This window comes from Crinia signifera, chromosome 2 (assembly GCF_055691185.1).
Source record: "Crinia signifera chromosome 2, ASM5569118v1, whole genome shotgun sequence".
Classification (NCBI taxonomy): Eukaryota; Metazoa; Chordata; class Amphibia; order Anura; family Myobatrachidae; genus Crinia; species Crinia signifera.
Genome location: NC_139218.1, coordinates 100,416,809 through 100,429,913, shown reverse-complemented (window position 1 = coordinate 100,429,913; position 13,105 = coordinate 100,416,809). Strand labels below are relative to the sequence as shown.

Genomic DNA, 13,105 nt, shown 5'->3' with positions numbered 1-13,105 from the left:
AGTAAATGGGCCTCTAAATGTGTAGGACTTCCCAACACACACTTAACTTGTCTTCTGATAATTTCATTAAATAAAATGATTATAACATAACAGTGGTTCTCAAACTCTGTCCTCAGGACCCCACACAGTTCAGGTTTTCCAGGTCACCTGACTGGGTAACTCATTACTGACTGACACATTTTAAAAGATCCTCAGGTGGAGCTAATTATTTCACTTGAATCTGTGTGATGACCTGCAAAACATGCCCTGTGTGAGGTCCTGAGGACTGAGTTTGAGGATTATAACATGCATTAAGATGTAACTTTTGCATAAAGCTAATTTTATGTTTGTTGGCACATTAATGCTGCAAATGAAACTTTAGCATTTCTGCATTTTAAATATACTTGGTTTGTACACTTGTATATGTAAATATTACATGAACTTGTCGGTATTCTCCATATACTGTATTTCGTTAGGCCAACGTATCTGCAAAGCCACATTATGTTTAAGGCCATTGTTCTTTGCACACAACATGTATCTAGGTCAGCTATGTGAAACTGGTATCAAAGGTGTTAATCCTCTTAATGCCCTTTTGTGACTTGGGAATAGATTAAAATGACATTTTACATTGATTGCATACACTTTAAAGAGCAGTTTTGCAAAGCACTGTGTAATTAACAAATATTTTAAATAATGGTGGTAGATATATATTTAATGTCTTCTTGCTTTGTTTCATTGTAAGGTGGATGCTGCAGCTGTGCATCGCATGGACGGCCTAACTACTCTAGGCATGGACCGAACTGGACTTATGCAGGAAGGTTTGAGGGTACCCGGTGTCATGGTCTACTCTAGTCTATGTGGCCTAGGCACAGAAAAAGTCAGAGACGCTTCCAATTCAATACCAGGCCTGGGATATGCACCTGATCGAAATCCTGAACTTCAATTCAAGGCAAATTCTGCCGAAACGATGGAGAGCGCTCACATGAATGGTAAACAGCCCAATGGCTTTAACTCCATGTTTAAAACACCCCCTGGACTGCAGAAAACCTCTGTCCCCACAAGTGAAGCAATGGTTATGGACAGAACTGCAAGTGACAAGCAGAATCCCCTAGGTGTTAATGGTGCTAATTATTTAAGAATTCCATGGGTTCACCCCTACATGGACAATACATCACCGGCTATGTACCCCTTTATTGATTCGCCAAATAAATATTCATTAAACATGTACAAGGCATTTCTACCTCAGCAGTCCGCTTACAGTTTACCACAGCATTTGACCTATTCGCCTGTATGCCAAAATGGTGAACGCTTTGTATACCTTCCACCATCCCACTACGTAACACCTCACATTCCATCATCACTGGCACCACCCATGAGGATACCTGCACCATCAACAGCACCTTCTGTACATTGTTTAGAAAAGAGCTTACCTTGGAAAATGGGACTTAACCCTGGGTCTGTTGACTCTCATGGATATTCGCACTTGCAGACCAATAAGCAGACTAGGGTTCCATGTTCAAAGTCTGTGACGAGCAGTATTTCTCCAGAAGCCTCACTATTAATGGCTTCTTCTCAAAGACCATCGCCCAGGCTTCACCATCAGGCTCAGCCAGTTGGAGATAGCTACTCAGATTTTCAAGCGTCATTTGTCAAGATCTCCACCCCACCTACATCTGTTGCTTACACAAAAGCACATACTAGTGTAAGCAGTGACCACACACCTCTAAGGCCATGTAGCACAAACTCCAAGACAAACCACAAAATTGAGTGTGATAATACACAGATGCAAGCACCCTCAAAAAAGTATAGAAAGGAAAGCAAGTCTCCTTGTTTGATAGAAAAACAAACCCCTCACAAAGATGGAGAAAAGCCACTCGATCTGTCATCAAAGCTTGGTGATGGTGAAATGTCAACAACGTTGCTTTCAGGGCGGTCGGGGAATAACCTGGGAATAAGCACTAGGGACATTCAGAAAGAAGCCATCTCTTCTCCAGGAAGTGGGAATGCTATGTTTACACCTGAAATGATCAGCAATGCAGCTTCATCGTGGGTAGTACCTGGCATGAATAGTACTGAGGAAATGAGTGGCATCATTATGCCCCTTAAAATGAAGGCATTAGAGAGGGTTATGCCACAGCAGAGGAGCTCCTCATGTCCCCGCATGGGAAGCTCTGAAGGAGTGATTACCAGCAATTCCGGATGCCTCTCTAGTGCAGGTCGTCCAGCATCTGCTTCACCTGCTCCTAATGCAAATGGGGAAAGTAAAAGCCCAGCTGACAGTAATAAATCTGTTATGCAACAAAAAATTCAACCAGCTAGCACACTTTGCAAAGGCAGCAAGGTAGCAAAACCATCTATCATGGAATCCACCATAAAAGTGAGTGAAAGTAGCCTGCCTCACATGTTCTTGCCTCAAAGCGAGCCTTTCTGCTCCAGTCCATTGGCGTATCCGAGCAGTTTTATTCCATATCAGGTTTCTGAGAGCCTCGCTTTATCACATCTACACTTGCATGGAAAAGCTCCTGTTTATCCTCATCCTGTTTTGTTGCCCAATGGAAGCCTTTTTCCGGGCCCAATGGCACCTAAACCTGGTATTCCCTACAGCATACCAACTAACAGAGATTACATGACCTATCAAGATACCCTGAGCATGGTCCACCCAATATTACTACCACCTTCCGCAATGGAAGTAAACAAAGACGACAAAGCAGAGAGACGATCTAGATCGCACGAGAGACCTCGGTACGAGGAGCCAGGCAGACTGTTGGATATATCCAATTCCACACCAAAGCTGATTTTTGAAGTTCCTTCAGATAAGGCTTTGAAATCCCATCAGTCATCTCAGTTAACAAGTAAACATGCTTCTAAAACAGAGATGTTGTGTACTAATGAAGAAAGAGAGGCAAAATGTGATGCTAATTTTCCCATCAATGGTTTCATGCCTGAAAGACATGTTCTGAATGATCTTCAGAAACCAGAACATGGAGTACTGCACAGAGAGCCTATGATATCTAGAGACGAGAATCCCAAAAATGACTTTCATGAGTCTTTTCAGGTTCCCAAACCTTCTCAGAACTCACCTGTTTTTCACTTTAGACAGGATAACGTTTGTGGAAGCCAAACCATGGACGGTGCTACAGCTGAACCATGTACCCGCTTCATGGTATCTAGTCAAAGTAAAGATGCACTAGCTGGATTTTATGGCAAACCACAGGAAAAATCACAGCCCCTTCATATGGCAAATGGGCATTCGGACACTGAAATGGCTGAGACCATTATGAGAGAGAGTACTGATGAATTTGAAACTGTAAATGGAAATCTTGTGAAAATCAGACCCTCAAATTTAACCAGAAGGATAGCAAATTCTTCCGGCTATGTGGGTGACCGGATTAAATGCCTGACCACCGAATTATACGCCGACTCCAATCAACTAGGCCGTGAGCAAAGGGCGCTGCAGGTGAGTGTTCTCCATTTTTTCATATAATTAAATAAAACTGACGTTTTAAGCATGGCATTTTTAAAGGGATGCATATGAAATGGCAAACAGTGGCCATATTATGATGCGGACACAATCCCATATTGTATTAATTGCATAACAAATTATAAAGTGGAACACTATCTAAAGACTATTAGTATGCATGTAAATTAGTTTTTGCAACAGACCAGTCATTGTATATGAGGGGTAGTGAACAAATGCTTCAATAATACCACGCCTGGCTACTAAACTTTTAACTAGCTCGTCTTTTAAGCATGCAAGATACAAAATGTATATGGCTTGATATTTCTAATGGTTTAAAATCTTCAATATATCTTTCTGGCTTCATGAGCTCAGAATTTTTATTGTTTTTAGCTATTTTTATGCTCCTATATTTTATACATGTACTTGCATATATTTGTTTATTTTGCCCACACACTTGTTACACACCTGTCACCTGCCTTAAAGTCTAGGGGGTACATTTACTAAGTTGAGGGTTCTATTGAAGATGGGATGTTGCCCATACCAACCAATCAGAATCTATTATCTTCTAAATCAGTGATTTTCAACCTTTTTACCTTGCGGCACACTAAATAAGACTTTAAAATTGCCAAGGCACACCCTAAGATCCCCACAGGGCAAAACACATTGGCCACCACAGGGAAAAAAAAAAAACCTATTGGCCCCCACATTAAAAACAATCACAGGTAACAAATATAAAATACATTGGCCCTTTACATGAAAAGAAGAGACCAGTAAATAACATTTGAACTGGTGGTGGCTGTAAATGGGTTTGGGCATTTCTAGATGTGGGGGCACACTTGAGAACAGCTCAAGGCCCACTAGTGTGCCACGGCACACTGGTTGAAAAACACTGTTCTAGATGGTGCTAAATAAATAAGAAATAGGGTACTTGTTTCCTATCTGGGCGCCCACGATTTTAATCGCGGGCATCGGGGGTAAAATCGGGGCCATCGCGGGCATCGCGGCCGATAAAAAATCGGGTGCGATGGGCCAGACGCGATGCCCGCGATTTTCCCATAGAGAACAATGTTAAATGCCTCAATTTACCCGCGATGACCGCGATTTACCATAGGAAACAATGTTAAATGGATCAATTTCCCCAATTTATCATAGGGAACAATGGGAAATGTGGCAAAAACACCCCTGAACATAAAAATGTCCCCCCAAAAGTAGTTGACGCCACCCCGCCATCAACGTGAACCCGAAGCGTGGCGAGCGCAGCGGTACGCGTCCTCCGACCTTTTCATGCCCTACTATCCACTAGGGCGTGGAGTGAGAATAGAATAGTGTGGCGAGCGCAGCGAGCCACCGAGCCCGAAGCGTGGCGAGCGCAGCGAGCCCCGCGAGGGGACGCGGATACCTTCACAGGTAAACGCGTCCCTTCGCGGGCTTCCCAGGTGTCCGCGACGCCATGGACACCTGGGAAGCCCGCGAGGGGACGCGTATAACTGTGAAGGTATCCGCGTCCCCTCGCGGGGCTCGCTGCGCTCGCCACGCTTCGGGCACGGTGGCTCGCTGCGCTCGCCACACTATTCTATTCTCACTCCACGCCCTAGTGTATAGTAGGGCATGAAAAGGTCGGAGGACGCGTACCGCCGCCCCTCGCGGGCTCGCTGCGCTCGCCACGCTTCGGGTTCACGTTGATGGCGGGGTGGCGTCAACTACTTTTGGGGGGACATTTTTATGTTCAGGGGTGTTTTTGCCACATTTCCCATTGTTCCCTATGATAATTTGGGGAAATTGATCCATTTAACATGGTTTCCTATGGTAAATCGCGGTCATCGCGGGTAAATTGAGGCATTTAACATTGTTCCCTATGGGAAAATCGCGGGCATCGCGTCTGGCCCATCGCATGTCATTATAATGACATGCGATGTACCCGCGATGCCCGCGATGGGCGCCCAGATAGGAAACAAGTACCAGAAATAGAATCTGATTGGTTGATATGGGCAACATCCCATCTTCAATAGAACTACCATCTAAGTAAATTTACCCCTAGGTATCAAGATGCAAGTCAGTATGGTTTTTATTTGTTCGTATTAACAATGTATACTTTGTAGGTACTGGAGTGTAATTGAATTAATATTGTGCTCACTTACTGCTAAATGTGCTTCAAACTTCATATAATTATCTCACAATATAGTTATATGTTGTTTTTCGAGCAAATTGGCTATTTTCAGCCTAATAGTATTACATTGTTCTTTTAAAATGTATTTGCTGACTTAAAATTGGACGATTATGCAGATAATGTATTAAGTGCCCATTTTAATTACTTAGATGGAAGGCATACAAGAGGACAGTATTTTAAGTCCACCTGCTGCTTACTGCGAGGTCAGTTCTTAACATTTTTATTATTAGACTCTTAATGCATTTTTTTACTTCATTTCTAAGTATGTTATGGGCCATGGTTTGTGTCTCCAACATCCCATTGAAATGTGTGTCTGCTAATTTGATGTTTTACCTTGCATGTAGCAATGCATCCGAATACTCCGCAATTTAATTTATACTTTCTTAACCTTTATTTTTTATTTTTTTTTAAACAATACCATATGAATTTGCTCATACTTAGGAAGACAATTGACAGACACATTTGTGACTTGTTAACTGTTTTTTTTATGATCAACATTGTTTGGTATTTAAGCATGCTTATGCATTTTAAAGAACTGTATTAAGTTGTGTCCTGCATAAAAGGTCAGCAGGTCGTGGTATTTGTGATGTCACTCAGGTCTCCATAGCAAGCAAGCCCATACTCAGACATTGCCTTAGGCTATGTGAGAAATACAGGCTACATGCTTGAATGGAGCACATATTCATCTTCTGCCTCTATCGAGCACCCCAAATCTCCTTTGTTGTAGTTTTTAATTAAAAGGAAAAATTTAAAGTTGATTGGAACTACTACTATATTTTACATGTAGAGATATTTACTACACCCTATACTGTTAATGTGTCATCACTGTGAATAATATCTGTTTACACTGAGTTTAAATTCCAGTACCCTTTAACTTTTTCTTAAAATGGTTTTAGGATGTCTAGTCTGCTGAACAATGTCCTTCTGTAACTTTACTTGTCAAATATATTCAGCTTATTTGTGGGCATTTTATACTTTTATTAATAATCCAAAACGGAGTTTATTAGTACTGGCCACCTACAGCAGTTGGGGTACGTGCATTGTGGCCAGTAACTTCTTCCTTCTTGCTTGCACAACCGTGCCTGTGAACAGTTAACCTTCAGCCCCTCCTCCTTTGCGGAGTGGCTGGCAGCATGAAGTGAGAAGGGCAGAAGTGTGCTTTTCATGAATAATTTCCAGAGAATGACCGGGCAGAGAATTGGAACTGACTGCAGTATTCATTCTCCAATGTCAAGACTGGCATCACAAATTTCATAATCGCTGTCCTTTTAAAGGCGACTATACCTATTAAAATAAGTTATACCGAACTCATCAAAGCTTCCATTTCTTATGATGGTTTACAGTGACATTATTTAGATGTTTTAAAGTTTGAGTTTTTCATGAAACTGACAAAATATATATATATTTTTTTTTTACATGTTATACCAAGTAACCTGACATAAAGAATGGGTTTCTTTAAAAACATTTCTGAAGTTGCCATATATTGTTCAAATATAATAGTTGCAAGATAGCTTTCGTTTATATGTATATTAAGAAAAAGAAAGTTCTTTCATTGTAAAAATCTTCAGATCTCACTTGTTTCATTACCGTTTGTTTTTGTCTGCGCAAATATAAATATACCTATAATATTAAGTGGTAACTTGTTTAATAGAAGACCTTCAACCTAGACAGAACTGAGGTGTAGACTGTATTAGGTGGAAATATTAATATTCGGTCTGTTGGGTCATTTGTCTAATGACATGATTCTCAGCGATGTCACATGAATTGATAGTCACAGTGCCTCAGGTGTGTCATCGTGAATCCACATTCTTAGCGGCAGGTGACAGATTAACATCAACATTCTAAGGAATGGCTGGTTTGCTATGACATGATTTGTAATATTGCGTAAATATAATGTATGTCTATAATTCAGGTATCTATTATTTTTAGAATTGCAAATGCATGGTTACCCCTGTGTATCATATGCATTAGTCAAAAGCCGGATGGTTTCAAAATGATATTGATACGAAAGAGGTGTTGATATTTTAATGTTTTAAACCCAACAAATTTTTCTAGGTATAGCGTCCACATAGTCAAAGTAAGACCATGTGGAATCATTGTTGTGCACATCAAAAGCTTTTTCTTTTTTTTTACCCTTTTAAAATGTTTTATGCAGAGGTAGTGTTTTTGTTGTTGTTCATTACCCTTTTCTTTTTAGCGTGCAATGATGCGCTTCTCCGAGATTGAAATGAAAGAGCGGGAGGACCACACACCTACCAAAGACTTGCAGACTTGCAAAGTCAGCCATTCCGAAGTGAAGTCGGCAACGGAGAATAATAAGCCGGCTGCCACAACCCTGGGAGAGTCTGTCATCAGACAACCTGAAGGTGAGGAAAGCAGACAGTAGCTGGTCAGCATACTGTCTATTTCTCAACTAATTGTCAAACATTAGTTTGAGGCCATGGAGATATTGCTCAGTATGTGTTTTATTTCGTTAAATGCTTTTCAGGCATTGGTGTATGAAAGATAGCGGAGCTGAGGGATTAGGTGATATCGAGAGTGTGGGCATCCTGCCAGTAGTCAGACGTCAGTGTCTTGTGGTTTTTCTCTAAGACCTCAGTAGTGTTCACCAAAGCCTCATAATCCACTCTGGTTAGCTCCGTCCTGCTGTTTTTGAGCTTGCTGTAAATGCTAGAAGCTGGTTTATAGTTAAATCTCCAGTGTTTTACGGTTTTATAATGTGGATTGGCGTATAAAGCTATTTGGTGAATAGATAAAGCTTACACAGAGCCTACACCTACAGCCTTACCTAGAATTATCTCTTTCAGGTAGGGTAATATAAATTAAGAGACTTTTTTTACCAGCATCTTTAATGGCAAAAGCCAGACCAAAAGTTTCCATTCTGTAAATGATAAAATGATTTAGCCCAAAGTTATCTCCTGCTCTTGTGAAACACTTCTAGAAATGTCCTTGATAATATGTCAGATGTCCCATCATGCCTTGCCACAGTTGTGCTATTAGGGAATGCTAAAACTATGGCAAGGCATGCTGGGATGTGTAGTTTCACAACAGCTGGAGGGCCACAGTTTGGACATGCCTGATTTAGGCTATAGCAAACCGTATCACAACCAGTAGGCAATTGGCCCAGTGTCGCTGTAGACCTTTTAAAAAATCCTAATGCTATCTGTCTGTATGAGATCACTGCTTACTGCTCAGTGTCTCTGCGCACAGAATTAGCCAGGTCTGATCCAGTGCATGTGTGGCCAAATCGGAAAATCATGGCGACTCTCCGCTTTCAGCCAAGTGGCATGATTACTGCATACGTGGCTAGGTTAAGCATAGGCCTTGCTTTTAAATAAGACCTGATTCAGAAGTGAGATTTCCTAAATTATATTACTCCCAAAACACCTATCTTTTTAAAGCAGTGTTTCAGTGGAACCGTATCCATGTATATGTAGATTTAAATTTTATCATTGTCTCTGTTGAAGCCCGCATGTCTGCACAATTTCCGATGTGTCTGTTAATGGTGAACATCACATTAGTGACACAATAGGGGTTAGGGTTACTGTACAATGCCTGGTTAATGCATGTTGGAGCTCCATCTGTGTTAATTGCCACTCAAGCCTGGATAGAAGGGCTCGGTGAATCCCCACTGTGCACCCTATTCAGGATTCTGTGAGCTATTTTACCACTGGAGCTGAAATCATCTCAACCTGTGCATGTGGTTACAGTGCAGAAAGCAGAATATTTTCTGTTCCATTACAACCCCAGAGCCCTGCAGTGCAGCGTTAACTCTATCTGTGCCAGTGATGCTGCTCAGAATTTCTGTTGCCTTAAATTTATCAAAGATTGCGTACATAAATATACAACCTGCATGTGATTGCCTAAAATTGCCTTGACCACAAGGACTGGTGCTATGTAATCTGATTAGTAAATTATGTACAATTGGATTTTAATTAGGTATATTTGTGCTAATTTTGTGATCATGTTATACATACAGACCTGATCAGATAGTGCTTCCTGCTATTGTCAGATTAAGGACGTCGATTCAATTAGAAGCAATTTAGGCATGTCCACGAATAATTGCGACTGTGCCACATTGCTGTTCCATAGGGCTGCGTTAAAAAATGTATTCGCCCAGAGTGAAATCAGCAGCTTGGCCCCCTCCCCCTTCACATCTTGTTGAATCGTTTATTTTTGTAACGTCATTACAGGTTGAGTATCCCGTATCCAAAATGCTCGGGACCAGGAGAATTTTGGATAACGGATTATTCCGTATTTCGGAATATTTTAATATTTCAATGATGTATTTTGAAGTATCTTGCATTTATGCTGTATAAACACATAATATACACACAAATATATTTTATTACCACATAAAATACACACAAACATATTTTAATTGTTCAAAAAACAAGGTTTCAAAACGTGAAACAAAATGTGTGTACTATCTCAGCACTGAATTTGAATGCCAAGCAATCATTGTCTTGCACATATATAGTGCCAGTTACATATCATGCCCCCAGTGATGCTGTTACATATGTCCCCAGTGAGTTTTTAGCAAAAAAAAAAAAATTTTTCACTTTCTGGAATGTCCGTATTTCGGAATAATTCGGATACGGGATACTCGACCTGTAGTATTTTAGTGTAGTATAAATTAGGCTTGTGCTAAAACCATAGTCTACAAGCATTTTTTAATAATAGATCCAGCACTTATACTGTTAAAAAAAAAAAAAAAATTTGCTAATTTTAATCTATCATCCTGCTTACATTTTGTCAATATGAGGGATGTCATTTTGCAATCTTTTGGTAAATATGGAGTACATCTAGAGAGTGCGGCACGTGTTTTCACACTTGGAATAGCTGTTGTAATTCTTCTCTTTATACGACTTTTGTTACACTTTTTAGTTTTTGCACCATTCCTGTTCCAATAACACACAATTTTAATTACAATGATTTAAAATTGTATTTCTTCACTGGTGCGCTAATGCCACAAGTCATGCAGCTGCCCAAATAGCTGAAAAATTAACCTGGCCGTCCTCCCTAAGTGGTTTCACATTCTTTTATCCAGTTTGGGAATCAGGGGGGCCATTGTGAGTATGGCAATGAAGCTGTCCTTGTTGTCCCGGAGACTCGTAAATGTTGCTATGGCAATGCCTCCGTGCAGTCGTTCCTCAGTACGAATGAGAAATTATGGGATGCATGTGCTGCGTGAGTCATATGATTCTTAGATCAAATGATAGAATGATCTAAGCAACTAGCGTGCAAGCATCACATCTGTGCAAGTCACGTGAACACTGGGTCCTGGAAGATAATGAAGCGACAGGCAAATTTGAAATCGTGAGACACCAGTGAGTGACTTGCGAATTGCAGAGGAGTTTGTGATCTCATTTCTGGCAAAAACAAATTGCAGTGTTACAAAAAGAGATGCACAACGGTTTCTTGGTGGTTTATTTTGCTTTCCTGCACTCCGTTCTAATAATTTATACTGTGCGCTTGTAGCCTAGGTCAGGCAATTTGTAGAGTGCTAGTCATTTAGAGGCTTGCTAAGAAACCCTGTTCTCTGAATGTTTTTTTAAATTTGTATATAAAATTCAATTGCTGTTAGTGTGGAAATAGTCATTGCCGTTTGTGGATTTCTGGTATGTGATGCGGTGGGTTGTATGCAAGTGGAAACTTTGTGTTCTTTTTCTTACTTTGCCAGTAAAAGAGGTAATGCTGAGATACGTAACCAAGGTCTTGTCAGTTTCAGCTAGAAATCCACATATGGATCTGTTCTATGGAGAGCTGAATGAGCCCGAGACTGTTGTGTTTAGCATTTCATAAGTTGTGCTTTAGCAGGAGGGAGAAAAAGGAATGCTGATGCCAGATGTTGCGCAGTTTATATAAGGCACAGAATAGATTAATTCTGATCACCACTAGCCTATTTAAAAAGAAAAATATATATATATATTCATAATAGTAGTTATGAACCTTTAATAGATATATATATAACCAGAAACCTTCTTGTTTGTAGTTTTGACTATAAAGCTAAATATGTGCTTCTCTCTGGAAAGTGTTTTCCAAAACACACCTCTCTATCCCTACTTTTAAAGTATTCTCCTCATCATTTATATGGAAATGCTTTGTTGGGGACAGTTACTCTGTAGGTCACCGGTACCTCTGACCAATTGAAGCTTAGTCTAAGTTCCGCTAAAACTACATGCGTATTTTCCAATAACTTGCTTTGATATGATTTCTACATCATTAAACCTTGTCCTTATGTGTTCCAGGTGATCTGAGGACTGCTAATGGTAATTTGAATGACGCTTCACAGTATGTAAAAAAAGAAGTCCCCATTTCAGAATGTCATTTGGAGAAACTCATTTTCTATGACGCAGCAAAGCAGAAAGCCGAGCTTGCGACGAACATAAGCTCCCAGGGACAATTTGTGGGGCTGAAACGGAAACACCCGTGTGAGTCATTGGCTGATGATCTTGACCAGCGATTAACCTGTGAAGAGTCAGTACAGGAAGATGTCAGGCTGAAAAGGAAAAAGCCTGGTGAGTAGACTTCCTGGGTGTAATACGGTAGTGTTCTTACTGTAATCTCCAAAGGAAAAGGTAGACGCAAACAAGTGGGAGCGGTTTTGTAATCTATATTTAAATAGGTAACGCATGCAAGATACCACTTCCCTAGTTTCCTACTTTCATTTCTTGTGATTCTATTAGGTGGTTTTTTTTTTAATAAATTGCCAGCACTATTGTATGTTAATTTATACTGGTGCTGCCATCTGGTTCGTAACCGAGCACTATACCTGCCCTGTGGGTACCGCTCCCTAAAAAAACAAACCCACCACTGAAGGGTTAAGACATGTACCTGCTAAGGATTATAATTTACCCATTTATTGTACTGTACTTTCAGTCTGGTTGTACTGTGCCCTAGACACCGATGAGACTTCTCCCAATAAACTGATAAGAGCTGTGTTTTACATATGCTTAGGGGTCAATCCAATAAGGTGCAAAGGGTGTTATGTGCTGTTGCCGCAGCATTTTAATGCCAGCAATGGCGCCCTTCATGGGCTGATATCAGCCTGACTTAAAGTGCGGCGACTGCCGATGTTGCGTATAATTGGATTGAACCCTTAATGTGAATTGTATCAGCCTGTTAATACGATTTCATTTAACCGATAGATCTCTTTACAGAGGACTGGTCGGAAAGAGACCTTACAGATCTTTCCTCAAAAACCCTTGAAGAGTCCCACTGCAATGAGGTCACAAACCTGAAAGTGTGTATCGAACTAACAGGACTGCACCCTAAAAAGCAGCGGCATCTGCAGCACCTCCGAGAACTGGGACAGCTGTGCAGAAAGGATCCCCATGAGTGCCGTGAGATCACAGACACCGAAAACAAGCAGAGGATCTTGGAAGAAGAGCCAATCAAGGCTAAAACTGAAAGCAAATGCTCTGAGGATTTTAAAGACTGCAGTCCTGAAGAAGGTACAGCAATGCCTGTTGGGAACTCAGACTGATCTGATATAT

The 13,105-nt window shown here is 40.7% G+C and overlaps 1 protein-coding gene across 8 annotated transcripts in view; it reads left to right on the top strand.

Annotated features, from left to right (window-relative positions):
- Positions 1–13,105, top strand: part of BCOR (BCL6 corepressor) — a 162,090-nt gene that overhangs the window by 133,854 nt on the left and 15,131 nt on the right. For 6 of the 8 annotated variants that reach the window (XM_083172621.1, XM_083172616.1, XM_083172624.1 and 3 more), the window contains 5 exons: positions 722–3,436; positions 5,756–5,809; positions 7,804–7,972; positions 11,858–12,127; positions 12,758–13,063. In XM_083172621.1, the coding sequence (XP_083028747.1) occupies positions 722–3,436; positions 5,756–5,809; positions 7,804–7,972; positions 11,858–12,127; positions 12,758–13,063 (3,514 nt within the window). The remainder of the gene's footprint in view (positions 1–721; positions 3,437–5,755; positions 5,810–7,803; positions 7,973–11,857; positions 12,128–12,757; positions 13,064–13,105) is intronic. The other 2 variants (XM_083172618.1, XM_083172619.1) reach the window with 2 other exon arrangements.